General features: G+C 37.9%; 4 protein-coding genes across 5 annotated transcripts in view; 3 read left to right on the top strand and 1 right to left on the bottom strand.

The window, feature by feature from the left end:
- Positions 1 to 486, top strand: part of LOC111787465 (renalase) — a 3439-nt gene extending 2953 nt beyond the window's left edge. Inside the window, exon 9 of the mRNA XM_023667433.1 lies at positions 21 to 486. Within this exon, the coding sequence (XP_023523201.1) occupies positions 21 to 192 (172 nt within the window). The 3' untranslated portion in view covers positions 193 to 486. The remainder of the gene's footprint in view (positions 1 to 20) is intronic.
- Positions 487 to 1012: 526 nt separating this feature from the next.
- Positions 1013 to 5655, top strand: LOC111804080 (translation initiation factor IF-2). Its single transcript, XM_023688767.1, has 4 exons — positions 1013 to 2266; positions 2518 to 2667; positions 4914 to 5099; positions 5303 to 5655. Exons 1-4 carry the CDS (start codon positions 1229 to 1231, stop codon positions 5381 to 5383), a joined length of 1455 nt encoding a protein of 484 aa, XP_023544535.1. The 5' UTR covers positions 1013 to 1228; the 3' UTR covers positions 5384 to 5655.
- Positions 5656 to 6637: 982 nt separating this feature from the next.
- Positions 6638 to 12396, top strand: LOC111799887 (switch-associated protein 70-like). Its single transcript, XM_023683385.1, has 10 exons — positions 6638 to 6854; positions 6946 to 7050; positions 7775 to 7836; positions 7958 to 8041; positions 8153 to 8184; positions 8323 to 8404; positions 9287 to 9515; positions 10469 to 10696; positions 10832 to 11124; positions 11751 to 12396. Exons 1-10 carry the CDS (start codon positions 6831 to 6833, stop codon positions 12073 to 12075), a joined length of 1464 nt encoding a protein of 487 aa, XP_023539153.1. The 5' UTR covers positions 6638 to 6830; the 3' UTR covers positions 12076 to 12396.
- Positions 12397 to 12547: 151 nt separating this feature from the next.
- Positions 12548 to 15960, bottom strand: LOC111799896 (protein JASON-like). Of its 2 annotated transcripts, none has more exons than XM_023683398.1 (7): positions 15727 to 15960; positions 15288 to 15336; positions 15126 to 15205; positions 14668 to 14897; positions 13720 to 14422; positions 13566 to 13645; positions 12548 to 12937 (listed from the first exon to the last, which is right to left on the bottom strand). In XM_023683398.1, exons 1-7 carry the CDS (start codon positions 15898 to 15900, stop codon positions 12835 to 12837), a joined length of 1419 nt encoding a protein of 472 aa, XP_023539166.1. In that variant the 5' UTR covers positions 15901 to 15960; the 3' UTR covers positions 12548 to 12834. The 2 variants fall into 2 exon arrangements, with proteins under 2 accessions (XP_023539166.1, XP_023539175.1); XM_023683407.1 differs by having other exon boundaries at positions 15126 to 15196.
- Positions 15961 to 16143: the final 183 nt, after the last annotated feature.

Raw genomic sequence — 16143 nt, 5'->3', positions numbered from 1 at the left:
GGGGGGGGGGCTTTTTGCAGGGGAAGTGCTTTTCCAGGAGCAAGCATTGCCGGAGAGGAAAAGTGCCTTTGGGATGGAAGCAAGCGTGTGGCCATCTGTGGAGATTTTTGTGTTAGCCCCAACGTTGAAGGGGCCATTCTTAGTGGCTTGGCTGCTGCGTCCAAGTTCCAAAAGATTGTTAGCTATTTATAATAGTTAGTTTTAATATATCATTACAGGTTTTTGGTGCATTTAGAGAGAAACGTCGAGATTAACATAAACATAGTTCAACGGTCGAAGGTACGTATACATTGTATAGATCAGTTGGGCAGTGACCTTGGGTGGCCTTCTTGTGTACAACACCAGTGCTTTGGTGCTGTAAGGTGGAGGAAATTTTGGTCTGTTTTTTTTCACATTAGCTTGTAGCATGCCATCATGAACAACAACATTATTATCCAAACAATTGAGTCATAAATGCTTGGTAAGATGATTCTTTTCTTTTCTTTATGTTTTCTGTACTTCAGATCACTATGAATTCCTTTCAAGCATTGGATGATAGTTTCAAATTTGATAAATTTAATCCAACAACGTTTTTGAGAGTTAGAGATTCAAGTTGCTCTCTCATTTTCAGGTTAAAGAACGTTAGTTAAGGAGCATTTTTCTTCGGTTCGTAAGGATCATTTGGGGATCACAATTTTTAACCATTTGAAAATATGTCTTTACAACCTATGAACTCATACTATTCAAGTCTTATTTGATTAAATAAATAAAAATTTCATGAATCCGATTAAAAATTGAATTTCATGAATTCGATTAAAAATTGGTATTTCGAAAATTGGTATTTAATTAAGATGAGTTAAACTAAATAAAAGTTTTATAAATTAAATTGATTTATGGTTCTCTAACAATAAAAAACTGATAAAGAAGTGGGGGAGAAAACCCTAATTTTAGAAGAAAAGGTATTGGAAAAAAAAAGCTCAAATTTTTAAATCAGTGTGTCAAAATTGTAGTAAATGTTGGTGTAAATTGTAGTTTGTAATCTATATATACTACCATGGTTTTCCCCACTTTAGCGCCCTAATTACGAACATGGAGAGTTTTTTGTTGGCGAAGGAGACACCTGAGCTTTAAACGGATGTCACTACCGGCGCTGCTAAATCCTGATCTTAAACCCTTTTTCTGCTCACCGCCGTTTCACTTCATCAACCAGTCTTCAAATCTGTTCCTTCCCATTTTCTCGCAAGCATAAATGAGTAGATCAATCGGAAGAAAGGTTCCAGGTCTTTCATTTCTATCCAATGCCAACAAACTAGGCTTTGTACCATTTTCTTCTTCTTCTTCTTCTTCTTCAGGTGGTCATGGCCAAGGTCGAGGTCGAGGTGGCTCTCCCACTCATGGTGGACCCTTTGATTTCTCTTCTCGAGTTCCGGGTCAGGAAGATTCAAATGAGTCTAAACATGAATCTGTAGATTCTCGTGGTACTTCTGGGCTTGGACATGGCCGTGGTAAACCTAGTCCTTCCTCCTCAATTCTTCCGTCTCTCTCTTCCTTTACGCCCTCTGTTAAGTCATCGTCTGCTGGTCGAGGAAGAGGTGATGGTTCACAACCGATTCGGTCCCCTCCTGAATCGCGTTCATCGAACGGGTCGGATTCGGAGCGTAAGAAACCTGTGTTTTTCTCCAAGGATAATGCGGGCGACTCAGCTGGAAGTGCCCGACCTGGTGCGTTAGGCGGGGATGCGGGGGAGAGAAATTTGCCTGATAGTTTCCTTTCTGTGTTATCCGGCGCTGGACGAGGAAAGCCCATGAAGCAACCAATCCCGGAATCTCAACCAAAGCAGGAGAATCGTCACCTCAGACCTAGACAAGAGGCGGGTGGCCGTGGAGGTTATGGGCCTGGAAGGGGTAGTGGCGGCGGCCCTAGAATAAGCCGTGATGAATCTGTGAGGAACACAGGTAGGATGATGTCAAGAGGCGGGCCTGATGGTGAAGATGGTGGAGGTAGAGGGAGAGGCGGATTCCGGGGCAGAGGAGGAAGGTTCAGAGGGAGAGGAAGGGGAGCATTTAGAACTGGGGAGAGAGGGCAGAGAGGAAGGGGTCAAGATATGGAGGATGGATATGCATCAGGGCTTTACTTAGGCGACAATGCAGATGGTGAGAAGCTAGCGAAGAGGATTGGGACTGAACATATGAACCAACTGGTTGAAGGGTTTGAAGAGATGAGTGGTAGAGTGCTGCCTTCGCCACTGGAGGAAGGGTATGTGGAGGCGATGGATACGAATTATATGGTGAGCACTCCCTGTATCATTTTTGTATCTGTTTTCCTTCCCCGAGGACATAAAGATAATTGCCTATAAGGATTAGCTCTCAACTGTTTTGGCATGGTTTGAAAATGCACCGTTTTTGTTGTTTGTGATAGGGTGATAAGTTGAGTGTGTTTGGTTGAACTAATAGAAATCTGACTCTGTTCAATTTATCTTGCGGAATTTATAGATCGGATTATCACATGGTGTTGATTTTTTTTTTTTTTTTATGGCAGATAGAGTGTGAGCCGGAGTACTTGATGGGAGATTTTGAAAGTAACCCTGATATTGATGAGAACCCACCTATTCCTCTTCGGGATGCACTTGAGAAAATGAAACCTTTCTTAATGGCGTACGAAGGCATCCGAAGCCACGAAGAGTGGGAGGTATCTTTCTCTGTTACGAAGTCTCCATGTTTTCGTTCCTTTGTTCTTGGGTCTTCTCTACTTGATAATTTGTGCTTGGCCTTTGAGTGAAGTGTTTATATGAGTTATTTTTGTGGGTTCTGAGCATTGATGAGAACATCCACTATACTTCATTTACATTTTGTTTTTCCAGGATCTGCTATTATAGATGTTATTTATCTTATACATGTAGAGATGCAGAAGTGCGACAAATTATAGAGATTATTTATATTATTTGTTTCTACTTAATTGCGTTTTCCTTGGCTTTTACTTCTATATGGGTGTTTTTTAGATGACATTTTTGAGATTGCATCAATAAGTTTGCTTAGGGATATTTATAGGGGGGCGTTTTACTGCATTGCATATATGCTTTTAAGAACAAACATATCCAAATTGGCTAATTATGCAATTTTTTAATTAATAAATATTGTGATAACGTCTAAAAGTTTGCCTACTAATGTGAACTTGGGTTGGTTACTCGCAATGAAGGATTGAAAGACAGGTTGATTAAATATTCTGGTTGTAGTTTCTACTGATTACTTTTATTACTCTAGAAAAAAGAAAATCAGCTTTTATTTAGAAAAATGAAAGTAGTTCAATAGAAATGGTGAGGCATGGTGTTAACTCTGCTCAAGATGACCAACGACTTTAGTTAATGTTAGTATTGTATTTTGATCACATTCTGCTGTTTAACCATGCGAGTCGTGACAATGTTACTTTAGTAGACAAAGTGGTAAAATAGTAACCAAAGCATTGTTTTGGTTTATGGGTCTGACATGTGTATAAGGGTGGTGTACTGTAGATCGGATACATTCTCTTGTTGTTGTTAGGAGAGTGGTTGTCTGGTTTTGAAGAGGTTAGACTGATTCACTTCTAGTCAATGTTCTATTTGTTTGGGTTTGGATCCCACTTCCTAGGGTCCATTTCCTTTTAGGTTAAATATTCATTCTTTAAATCATCCTTTTCTTATTCTATTGGATGGAGTGTCAATATGAATAGGAATCAGTTTGGATTTTGGTTCACAATGTGCAAATTACCTCGCTCTAGTCAGATTTAAAGGATTGCAACAATAATTTATTTAGAGACCCTTAGTTTAGGGAACATGAGGTGTTGGATAGGATCAAGCGTTTGGGTAGTTTAGATTAGGATACTTTTGGTTTGTACTATCTCCAAAATTTATGAATGATATGTTATTATTCTCTACCATGGATTCTATAGCTCCAAGCAATCTGTTTGATATTACTAGTATTTGAATCCGAACCATCATGGATTGACCTAGTCCTGTAAGGGTCTTGGGAAAATAAGAGAATGGTTTGGTCACCTATCTAGAACTTAATATCCTATGTGTTTCCATGTCAACCAAACTCATTCGAGACTTCTTTTGGAAAAGCTCGAAAGATAATGGTGGTTTACACAACGTTAACTGGGAGAAGACTCTGCTGGCATGATTCATGAATCATCCAAGACTTCTCAGTACGTACTTGACGGTAGAGCAGGTTGAAGTAGAAGTGCAATTTGGGGAGTTGTTGGGAAGAGAGAACGAATGTAGGAGGAGGCAAAAAAGCAAAGGGTGGGATAGGAAGGGTAATTCTAGTATTTTTTTGTTCCCATAGAATTGCAAGCTTTAAAAGAAACAAGTGTTGTTGAGTCTCTTGCATGGAAAGGAGATTAATACAAAATATGAAAAATTCATTCATAGTTGAAAATATTTATCAAAATAAAAGTTTAATCATAGCCGTTAATTATTAAAATAAAGAAAAAAAAACAGTATACTTGGCCCAGATGGGTTTACTATATAGCATTTTGGTGGAGAATTAGGCTTGAATGAAATGTTTGGGTTCAAGTGGAGATCTTGGGTGTGGAACTGCATTAGGTTTCTTAAACGGTGAGCCTAGGAGTGGATTTTTGCCTCCACTGAGATTGGGCGGGAGACTTTATTCCCTCTTCTTGTGCTAGTGGATGGTGTCGTCCTTAGTAGGTCACCTATTTATTCTCATTATTGGCGGGTTAGTTGTGGTCATGGTCCGATTGAGGAACAGAAACTTCTGATATCCCCTGTTTACTCTCCTTATTTGCTGGTTAGCTGTGGTCATTTATATTTGTGTCTTGTGTGGTACTTGTATTCTAGCCTTCTTGAACAATCACTTTAATTTTGTTAATGATGCCTTTGCCTTATATTGATGCGCTCCATATATCGACGTTCTAACCTTTTGGTTTGGATGTACAAGGAAATTGTGGAAGAAACCATGCAGAGGGTTCCGTTGCTGAAGGAGATAGTTGACTCGTACAGTGGACCAGATAGAGTAACTGCAAAGCAGCAACAAGGGGAGCTGGAAAGAGTTGCAAAAACACTTCCACAAAGTGCACCTAATTCCGTAAAGAAGTTCACCAATCGTGCAGTTCTTTCTTTGCAGGTTAGTGAAACCATCTTAATAGAGGACGTTTTATTCTGAATTACGTTTTCGAAAAGATAGAAAAAATTGTAGAAATGCTCGTACACTATGCTTGGTAAACTGTATCCCCCAAGTACATTGTTCTTGGGAGTGCAAGAACACTAAGTTTGTGTAGTTGAGAGATTCTTTTGTGGATCGTGAACACTTCTTACTTGTATTTGCAGAGCAACCCAGGGTGGGGATTTGACAAGAAATGCCAGTTCATGGACAAGCTTGTGAGGGAGTTCTCCCAGCGATACCAGTAGAGGAGGGACGGTACCATGAAGGAAGGACATCAGCTACTACTTATTAACTGGGTTTATTACATGTTTTAATTTGAGGTCATGAGATATTTTAGAAATTTTAGCCCTTTCTGATGTGCGAGAGAGGATGGTTTTTTATAGTCTATAATCTTGTTGCTGCAGGAGTTGTATGATTGCAGCATTGTTGAAGAATTGGTTCACAATAATGGGTGTTTCTTTTAAATCAACATGCTGCCCTCTGAATTTTCCTTTTAATCATCATCATCATCATCATCTCTTTGCTGCCCTTGCACGCACTCTTCAGTCTCTATCTTTTTTTGTGCTTGTGACCATTTTTGTTGAGTTCTTGAGCAAGGTGACGAATCGGTTTAACTTCAAACTCCAACTCCCCCCTACCTGCTCCATTCAAACAATATTATTGGCGTTGTTCCCAATACAAACGAAGCAGTAAAAAATGACTAAGACTCCAAAGGAGTCGAGCCTTGATTAAGGGGAGATGTTAGAGGACGAGAAGGATCATTTATAATCAAATAATACTACCTCCATTTGTATGAAGTCTTTTGGGGAAGTCCAAAACAAAGCCATAAGAGCTTAGACTCAAAGTGGACAATATCATACCATTGTGGAGAGTCGTGTTCAACTAACATGCTCCTCTTCCTTTCTAATATTATTGGATTTATGAGTCGCTACTAGCCCTCGTGTTCAACTAACATGCTCCTGTTCCTTTCTAATATTATTGGATTTATGAGTCGCTACTAGCCCTCTACTGTTCCTTCCCAATATTATTGGACTTATTAGCATGTTTATATTTTTTTGAAATAAAAATTATATTGAAAATAGAAATTATCCATTGATTTTTTTTTTTATTAATATATATTTTAAAATATGTAAAAAGATAGGAGAAAAAAAAAATTTGGACGACCTAATTTTCATAAATTTTCTTTTGTGAATCTTCTTTCTCGTAAATATAAATAGAGAATATTGCAGGGTAAATATTGAAATAGGAGGTCGGAACAAGGACTCGAGAAAGCTTCTCTATTTCTGCTCCATCCCTATGAACATCTCTATCACGGGTCTATTTGTACCAAAATAAATAAATAATCAGCTTCTATTTTTTATTTAGTATGAATAAGAGAAAAAAGATAGATATGTTAATTATTGGCGGTTAAAGATACAATGAAAATAATTAGTGGAACTTAGGAAAATTATTTTGTGTAAAACATTACAGAATTTTTAGGGAAAAAAGGAAAGGAAAGATTCTTTTATTTCATGAATAAAATTGACTCTCAATGGCCAACAGTCCCAACTGAAACTGCAGGAAGCAAACCTAAGAAGAAGAAACGTTCCGAGAAAATCTCGATCGAAGAATTCAGAGGATCGCAGGTTGAATTCCCTCCGATAGGGTACTGCTCGATCTTTGGTAGCTCGGCCGCCCCCTTTTTGATCCAAAATGGCCTCTAATGGCGTAATTCCGGTGCGTTTCTTCGTTTTTTCGGTGTATGATTTTCTGGGGTCCATGTTTGTAGGCTCAACTTGATTTGAATTTATGATTCTTGTTGGTGCAGAGACCGGAAGATGCCGGGAACAGCTTGGAAAAGATCAAGCGGCAGCTGGCCTCTGGTTCTGGTCGGAATTTGTTGCAGGGTCCTCTTCTCAAGCGATCTGAAACAGTACGATCATTAATTCACGAATTTTAACTCTCTATTTCTCTCTTGTTGTTTTGAATTGATGTTCACTGTTGAATTTCGCTGGCTTTGGTGCTTCCATTTGAATCTGTCTCGTCGAATTTTCGGTGTCTAAATTGCCCAGCAATTGCTCGTGAATTTTGTTTGGCAAAGTGGGATAGTTTTGTGTATTCTATAGATTTGAGAGAAATTTTCTTTCTTTCTGTTCATTCCTCCCCCCTTTCCTATGTGACCTGGGTGGCTCCAATAGCTGAAGTTCGCTTGTCATAGTCAAGATAAGGAAACTTACCTTGATAACTCTTTTGGTGTTGATTTTCCATTTCTAATGGGATTTTCATATTTTTCCCATGAAGCATGTCTTTTGGTGGGGAAATTAGGCTGTCTTTAGCAATGTTTCAAGACTATATTAATTACTCTAATGTTCATGAAACTCATTAAGATAATAGGGGGTCGGTATTTGTATTTCAAGGACGAGAAATGTGAGATACACCGATTTTCATGCTTTAGCTGTCTGCAAATTTTTGTTTATGAGTATGGCCGTTGACGTCCTAATATTCTCAGATTGTTTTATGGTGCTCTAATGTAGTATTACGCTCACATTTAAAGATCAAGCTTCTATTTTCTGCATCTTTTTATTCTTAGACTTCATTCCAGTTGCAAAGAGCCTCCATCCTAGATAATCTGACGTTCTCTATTTCGATTTTCACAGTTGAGGAAATGGAATGAGCGATGGGTTATTTTGGACCCAACAACAGGGAAAATGGAGTACAAGTAACCACATTTCCAATATTTACACATTTTTTTTTTCTTCTCTCCTGCTTGGTTCAATTTATTATACGATATTCGAAATAACTCATACTTTTTTCTCCTTCCTTTTGCAACTTCTACATAGAATTAGGAGAAACGAGGCAACTATCAAAGGAACTATTATATTTGATGCAAATAGCAATATTACTGTTTCTCCTGTGAATTTCCAGTAAGTTTGATTCTTAAAGGTCAATTATAAATTTCATCTAGTATTTTGCTTGATTCATCATGGCTTTGATAATTACTAATTTATCTTTTCTCTTCATTTTTTTTTTTCTAGTGGGCTACCAAAGTATGATGGTTGCTGTATCTGTATCCTCATTGTTTTCCTACTTTATTTTGTCGCAAATTGGGGAAAATATTTACTCAAGTGTTATTATTGACAATTTAAATCAAAGTTATGTCTGAACTGGTTTACTACAGTTGCAAACTTCTTAACTATGCCTTCAGATATCGGCACACCCCAGAAACAAGATTACTTCCTCTGTGCAGAGACTCCTGGTGCAGCTAGAGCTTGGGTGTCTACCTTGCAGTATGTCATTCAAACATGCCTCATATCAGTGATATTCTTTGTGCTTCATCTTTATGAACCCACATAAAGCACATTTAGTTCTATACCTTTTCATGCCTAATATTATCATGTCTGTAAGTTCATACATAAAATTATAGTTTCTTAACCTCCATTGGAGTATCTGAGATTTTATGGATAAACGAAAATTGCAGAAAAAGAAGATAAGTTATCTGTTATCCTCTATAAAGAAACGGAAAACTAAAGTACCAACCATCATTTATTAGTGCATAGTTATAGAATTGCAAACTAACCGATGTATAACCTGGAAGTGGTTGCATTCTTGAATTTTTTAAACATCAATTTCCTTTTCTTCATTTAATTAAAATATTTTTCTTTTAATAAGAACCCAATATATTCCCTCTACAATCAAATACAAAACAGGAAGATGAGAAATCTCCCGGCCACCAAGGAGCTTTTAACATTGCACCCTCATCAGAAAAAGTAAAACAGGGTCTATGAGTGTGTAAAAAAGGAGCAAGAAACCCCTTAAGATCCCAAAAGTCACAAACTCTTCTAGAAGTGTCGTGAAGATTCTTTTGTCTCTTTCCACCTAAAGCTCTCATAAAAAAGCTTTAATAGCATTCCCCCAAAGAACTTTAGCCTTTTGAGCAAATTACTGAATAGCAGCTGTAATACAGTCTGCTTTCAGTTTTTATGAGAACACCATTTCAACCGGAAGGCTTTTCTGAACATTGTTTGATGACTCCCCATGGTGGGCTTGTATTCTATGATGATTCGTCTTATATAAGGAAGCAATTTAATAATTTTGCTATTTTTTCCTTAGATTCATAGTATGGCTGATACAGTGTCTTAATATTATTTTTTTTCACCTTCTCCAATCAGTGCAACCCAGTTGGTCCTTAAGGCCCATAAAGAAGCTGTAAATTCCTTGAGTGGCAATGGCTCTGCAAAATTAGGAACAGTAGCCACAGTAGTTGCTGCTGCCAATTCAACCGCCCAGGAAAGTTCCAAAGAAATTGAAAGAGCAATGCAGATTTCTTTAAGAAATACTCTGGGAATCATCGCAAATAAAACAACTGATGGCCCAATGGATGATTTAGCGATTATGAAGGTAAAGCATCTGACCATATTTGAAATGCATGTCTAACATTTTCTCCATACTGAGCTCTGCTTTTGCACGTTAGTTTAGCTCATGGGGTGAAATGCTTCATTTTTTTTAAGTTGTTCGCTTTCTTGTTCCAGCCTTGTGCTCTTCTGACACGACGACTTCAGATTCTGAATTGATTTGTTGCACTTTAATGTTCTACCATCTGCCATTTATTTGATGGTCAATATGTGGTCCTATGTCAAATTCTGGAGGTGGATGAACCTTCATATAATTTAGGTTTCTATCCGTATAACTTAAAAAATGTTGAGTTTATCAGTGGTTGGAATATGCTAGAATCTTCCCCTTCCTATGTTCATTTATTTATTTATTTTGATTGTTTCTTCTCTATTTTTAAAGAGCGGTTTTTAAATGTGGATATTTTATTTTGGTCTCGTTCTTTCTGGATTAGCGTAGGACTCAGGTATAACCAGTGGGAATATATATTATTTACGGTGATAATATCATTAGTGTACGGCATGTCTTTTGGTGTTCAAACCATAATATGTTATTTTGTAAGTACAAGCAGTTGATGATTATCTAGGACCGGAAGACCCTTCTTTTGTAGTTATTTGGTGGGGTTTCCTCTACCCTTGGCTCGTAGGCTGTTCTTCTTGGCCTGCTTTTGGTAGATGCCTTTTTTTTGTTATATATACAGGCAGACAATTCAATATATAATTATCTGAATTAGATGCTAGGCTTTAGACTACACTTCTTTCTTGTTATAGGAAAGTTTTCATTTCCACAACAAAAACTATGTAGGTCTTGAACATAGAACCCTCGTTTTGGATCATGTTGGTTGTGCAAGACTGCTACTCCATGTATGAGGCTGAATTCCTGGAGACATGATGAACAACAAATGTAGTATGCTGTAGGCCTTCTGGCATTTCATTAAGTTGTTTATCTCCGTATTTATTCAGGAAACACTACGAGTTAAGGATGAGGAACTACGGAATATGGCTCGTGATCTTCGTGCACGAGATTCAACAATAAATGATATTGCTGAAAAATTATCTGAGACAGCTGAAGCTGCAGAGGCTGCTGCATCTGCAGCCCATATGATGGATAAACAAAGGAAAATTGTTTGTGCAGAAATTCAACGTATAAAAGAAGATTCTGAGAAGCAACTGGATGCATCCATGTTGAAGGTACTGCTTTCTTTATTATATGACACTTAATTAGAATTCACAGAAGGGCCTGTGCCATATCTGTCGTTATGGCTTCCTTGATATATGTTCTATTTAAGTTATGTTTATGACTTCCACTTCCACTTCCACTTCCAGCTCAAAGAGTATGAAGCAAAATTTATTGAAATGAGTAGAGAAAGAGATCAGTTGAAAAAGCAAAGAGATGCTGCTAATCAGGAAGCTGTTATGTGGCGATCTGAGCTTGCAAAAGCTAGAGAGCAGGTTGTGATTCTAGAAGGTGCTGTTGTGAGAGGGGAGGAGAAAATCAGGGTTGCAGAAGCAGATGCTGAAGCAAGAATAAAGGAGGCTAAACAGAAGGAGTTAGCTGCTTTGCAGGAGAAGCAGGAGCTTATGGCATATATAAATAGGCTACAAGCACAAATTCAGAGGTTTATCATCTTTACCCCTTCTAGAGTTTCTTACTTGGATGCAGTTGTCTTTTCCCTCGCCATAGCTGTTTGATTGATTAAGTTGCACGTGTTACTCTTTTGCTATCTGTTAAATTTACAACGTCCTCTCTTTCATGGGAGCTATTACCCTGTTGATCAATTTTCGCCTTTTTACACATTATATAGTTACATTATTTAACCATTATTTGTCTGGGTAATAGATCCAAAATTATTTTGAACCTCTTTAAAATCAATGATTTTACTTTTGCATTTTTTAGGGAAAAAAGAAAAGAAATATATACATATACACACTGTAGTTGACTTTTTGTTTTGCTTTAAAAAATATTTTAAGAACTTTTTTTTTTTTTTGGGAATTCGACTGACTTTTCCTGAGTGTTTTCTGAAGTAGATAAGAAAAACAAAGTTGTTAGCAGACCACCCTTAAAGACTATAAATAGAGTTTTGTCTTCTCTCAACTCAGCATCGATCAATACTGTATCTTAAGTTTTCTTGTTGAAAATGCATCATCTTTAAGTTTTACTAGCTTGATTTGAAAGGATTCATTTGATGCGACCTTTTATGGCTAGTAAACTTTAATGTGATTTTATTTTTTGTCCGCCTCACAGACAACATATACAAGTTTTTGAGGAGAAGATGGAGTCTTGCCCAGGTAACGATAATTCTCTGCTAACGAAGCATGTTGACTCGTCAGACGATAATGTGGATAAAGCATGCTTGAGCGACTCAAGAGCGATACCAGCCTCTGGTGAGGTCAACCTACGCCCAATTGGAGATGGGGAATGGAGTGATATTCAGACAACAGAATCAAGAATCGCTGATGTTAGAGAAATCGCTGCAGAAACTGAAGGAAGCAGCTTGGATATTACTGTTGTTAGCCAACCAGTCAGCAGCCAGCATGAGCAAGATGTGAGCTCTTCGAATCAGCCTTAAATTCAACATAATACAGAACCTAAAATGCATGTCAGATTAGCATACACCACATCTAGTTGAGAAAAATGCGAACTCTATCTTTTGCATTATTTTTCTGTGGGAGTAATATTCAATTATTTGACTGACTGGTCTGATGTTTGTGAGTGTACATTTCTTGGAGTTTAGATGCTTAAGTTTTAACGGAATGTGTTCTGTTGTGTGAGCCAATTGATCAATGATTTATACTTTTGTGTAGAGAGCCTGTAGATGTAAATCTAGAGAACGAAGAACATTGATTCTGAGTGTCTCTATTGATGGTCAGCTTCAATCTTGTGGAATCTCCTCCCAAATTACTCACTGGGATGCCATCTGAATTTTCTACACAACATTTTCTATAATATTTCAGATTTAGTTAGAAATCAAAACAATTCAAAAGATATGATCCTTGCTTTTGAAGGGCCAACTTCAATTTTTCTATAAGATTTCAAATTTAGTTTATAAGCACCGAGTCAATTCATCGTCAATTATCAAAGAAGGTTTACAAGCTCAAACCCATAAACAAGAAGTTGCAAAGGCTGCTGCATAACGCAAGTATTTCTTTTTACAAAAAAGGTAAACTGTGAAACATTCAGCCACTTCTTCCTAGTTCCATTTCGTTGTAGAAAACTCTCAACTGACATGAGATACGATGATAGCACTTTCAAAATATGAATTACAGGATGAAGGTACCACTCAATATGATTGGATCACACGGCCGTAAAAGAATGTGTACTAGTTTTATCAGTATGATACCACTGAACTGGGTTGGATTGAAGATTGCAGCCGTGAGAGTGCTGTATCATCTTCTTCATCAAAAGCTACAAGCTTTCCTTCGAAATTCTTCCTGCATAATCATCAACAGAAGGCAGAATAAAAGATTTCAAACAGTTTGATAAAATTTGCTAAGAATCACGACTGTTGGTTGTTATTAAATACATGCTTAACGAAACATACTTCAAGCTCATCGCTAATAGATATTGTCTACTTTGGCCTATTACGTATTGCTGTCAGCCTAACGGTTTGGGAGAGTTTTCCACACCCTTATAAGAAATGCTTCGTTCCCCTTCCCAACCGATGTGGGATCTCACAATTCACCCCATTTGCGGACCTAGCATCCTTGCAGGCACACTGTCTGGTGTCTAGCTCTGATAGCATTTATAATAGCTCAAGCCCGCCGTTAACAGATCATTGTCCGCTTTGGCCCATTACGTATCTCCATCAGTCTCATGGTTTTTTAAAACGCATCTACTAGGGAGAAGTTTCCACACTCTTATAAGAAATGTTTCGTTCCCCTTTCCTTTCTCGTAAGAAAAATACTTTCTGTGCCCCACACTCACTGTTTTCCATTTTGCTAAGACATCTAATTTCCGAGCAATTCTATTCTAATACATTCTACTTGAGGTATCAAATCCATTAGTACCATGAGGCTAGAACAAAAGCATGGAAGACAGCAAGACAGAGAGTAGGCATACCTTGTAACTATGCTTTCTTCTGACAGCGCCTTCTCTAGCCTTTCCTCAAATGGTGTCGCATGCCAACTCACTTTCTGATCCTGCAAACAAGAAAACAATCTGTCAACTCACCATTCAAATAAAGGAAAATTTCAAAGAACAATAAAGAACTTACCTCCTTGTACTTATTGGTCGAATTTGGGATTCCATTTCCATCCCATTCCTTGGGCGAGACTTGAGCAGGTTCCTCCTCATTCCAATGAGCAGCAACCAACCCTATGATTGGCCTGTCCCCTGCACTTCTTCCACCACGAATTGGCCCATCTGCAGCCACACATTTCTTACCCTCCTCATCACGAGTAGGCTTCAACCAAGCAGACAAGCTTGCCTCCACCATCAAGTCCTTCTCATGTGTATTAGCCTTCACATTCCTTTCTGGCATAGGTGTCATCATTTCAAGCTCTTGAATAGATTCTTCTTCCAGGTTAGATTCTTCTTCCTTCAGTGCCTTCAATTGAGCAGCACTCTCAATCGTGTTCGTAACTGAATAAACGAAATGAGACCTGATTCTTGCTTTTCTATGATCCAAGCTTTCTGGAAAAACTGTTCCAGGAGTCTGCATTTCGTCTGATAGCTGTAGAGGTGTTGGATGAGGTGATGACTTGAACACATTTACTTTTTCTCTTCCACTTCCAGATGAACTTCGCCTGGGAGATTCGTTTATATCACATTCAAAACGTACGGATTTACTCTGGCATGTAGTCATTACATTATCAGGACTGTTAAGAGCAGCTATAGAGGTAATAACACTTCCAGTTTCACTGCCTTCAATGGCGTAAGCAGAGATTCTTTGAGGATTCTGTTCACTGGTAGTACAACTGTAATATCAACAAGCTCCATAATGTGAGACAAGTAGTACCAAGTTTAGTTAGAGTAATGTAATCACAATATTTAAAGATCAGATGATAAACAGCATACTATCTTGACCAAAAAAGCCAATATATTCAACCAAATTGCACATTTTTCCTATCAAAAGTATTCAGGGTTCATCAGTTCTTGTTTAGATAGCTGAACGTTCATGGATAATCATTAGAAATATGTTGTGTCAGATATATATTACAACCTGCTAGGTGTACGTTCAGCAGAACCTGACTGATTTCGCCACTCTTCCATATGTTTAACAGGTGTACGAGGAAAATCTGGGTGTGTTTCAGGGGATGCATTTGGAAGTGACTCGTATTTCAAAAGCTCCAAAGCTCTGTTATCATGAGGGGAACCCAAAAGCTTGCTAGACGCTTTACGAATTTCAGTTGGGGTCTCCACTATAGTTCCACAAGCCTTAAGAAATTTGGCCTACAAATTAATGTCCATAACAACTGGTTAATGTCCATATCAATTATCTCCACTCTTATCATTTATCTTCAACAAATGATTAAGAGCTTTGAATCATTAAGTTCTGTTTGCAAGTTGAACGCAGAGAAGCTCATTCTAGTTCATGCCTTTCATTTCCCAACTAATTACATACTGAAATCCAGCGATTGTCATCAAAATCAGCATACAATGTAATTGAAGGCTGCATACCTCATCCTTCAACTCCTTGATGTACCTTGGAGATCCAATAGACTTGGAACCTGAATCCCTCCTAGGAGAATCTTCATTTTCTTTCATAGAACAAAACAAAAACATATAAATAAAACAAAAGAAAACATACAAGGAAGTAAGAATCCGCAGATTAGAATATACCTTCAGAGAGGAAAAGAGTTGATAAATGATTTCGAGCTACCACAGGCGCCTGCAGCATGAAATTGAAAGCAAGAAGTGATCAAAAAGCCATTTATCCATTTCCCTGATTCCCTCAGACACAAAGTAAACTAAAAAAGATAAAAAAGAACAGTAGAATCTCTTTATTTCCAACCAAAGCCAAATCAGCTACTTTATTAAGTGAAACAAGCAGATCGAAACTACATAAGCCCTAACAACATCAGAATGGAGGAGGAAGAACCTCGCGATACAAAGAAAAAGCACATAAAAGAAAAGGTTTAAAAAAAAAACAGAATCAGAACAGAATCTTCAAAAGAAACAGGGGAATAAACTTCCGATTTCATTTCATTTCTCCAAACTCGAATCAAACGAAGTGATTACAAAGTTCAAAAAGGAAGGAAGACGAAGATTGAAAACCCACCCTGTATTTGGAACAAGAAGGATCAGAAACAAAGTGCCCTCGAGATCGATGGCGTTCGTCTCTGACTTTGAAGCAATCAAAGAAGCAACCCATTGCACTCGAAACCGATCGATCAAGAAACCCAATGAAACACCTGCAAAGAAACCCTAATTCACGCCTTAACTGAGAGCACATATCATTGATGATCGTCACACCAGCCAAAACGAAGAAACCCCACCCCCCCTAAAACCCAAACCACCAAAAGGCCCCAACAACGCACAAAAATCGATTCTTTCTTTTTGGGTATTGCTTTTCTTTCAAATTTTCTTGTGGGGTTGTAAAATTTTTTTGTTTCCCAGTTGGGATTTATGCAATCAGTGTAGAGGAGAAAGTTGATGAGTCGTTTTTTTTCAAATTTGAATTTACAAAACGAGGGAA

The sequence above is a fragment of the Cucurbita pepo genome, chromosome LG01 (assembly GCF_002806865.2).
Source record: "Cucurbita pepo subsp. pepo cultivar mu-cu-16 chromosome LG01, ASM280686v2, whole genome shotgun sequence".
Classification (NCBI taxonomy): domain Eukaryota; kingdom Viridiplantae; phylum Streptophyta; class Magnoliopsida; order Cucurbitales; family Cucurbitaceae; genus Cucurbita; species Cucurbita pepo.
Note: the sequence above shows the minus strand (reverse complement) of the source record. Positions and strands in the feature narration are given on the sequence as shown.

Bases quoted from the DNA above. Each gene is read 5' to 3' on its own strand.
- LOC111804080 (XM_023688767.1), top strand. From the start codon at position 1,229: ATGAGTAGATCAATCGGAAGAAAGGTTCCAGGTCTTTCATTTCTATCC. The intron at 2,267-2,517 runs GTGAGCACTCCC...TTTTTATGGCAG, and splicing joins CGATGGATACGAATTATATG to ATAGAGTGTGAGCCGGAGTA. The intron at 2,668-4,913 runs GTATCTTTCTCT...TGGATGTACAAG, and splicing joins GAAGCCACGAAGAGTGGGAG to GAAATTGTGGAAGAAACCAT.
- LOC111799896 (XM_023683398.1), bottom strand. From the start codon at position 15,900: ATGTGCTCTCAGTTAAGGCGTGAATTAGGGTTTCTTTGCAGGTGTTTC. The intron at 14,898-15,125 runs GTATGCAGCCTT...ATTAATTTGTAG, and splicing joins TCAAGGAGTTGAAGGATGAG to GCCAAATTTCTTAAGGCTTG. The intron at 14,423-14,667 runs GTTGTAATATAT...TTGATATTACAG, and splicing joins GCTGAACGTACACCTAGCAG to TTGTACTACCAGTGAACAGA.
- LOC111799887 (XM_023683385.1), top strand. From the start codon at position 6,831: ATGGCCTCTAATGGCGTAATTCCG. The intron at 7,051-7,774 runs GTACGATCATTA...CGATTTTCACAG, and splicing joins TTCTCAAGCGATCTGAAACA to TTGAGGAAATGGAATGAGCG. The intron at 9,516-10,468 runs GTAAAGCATCTG...GTATTTATTCAG, and splicing joins ATGATTTAGCGATTATGAAG to GAAACACTACGAGTTAAGGA.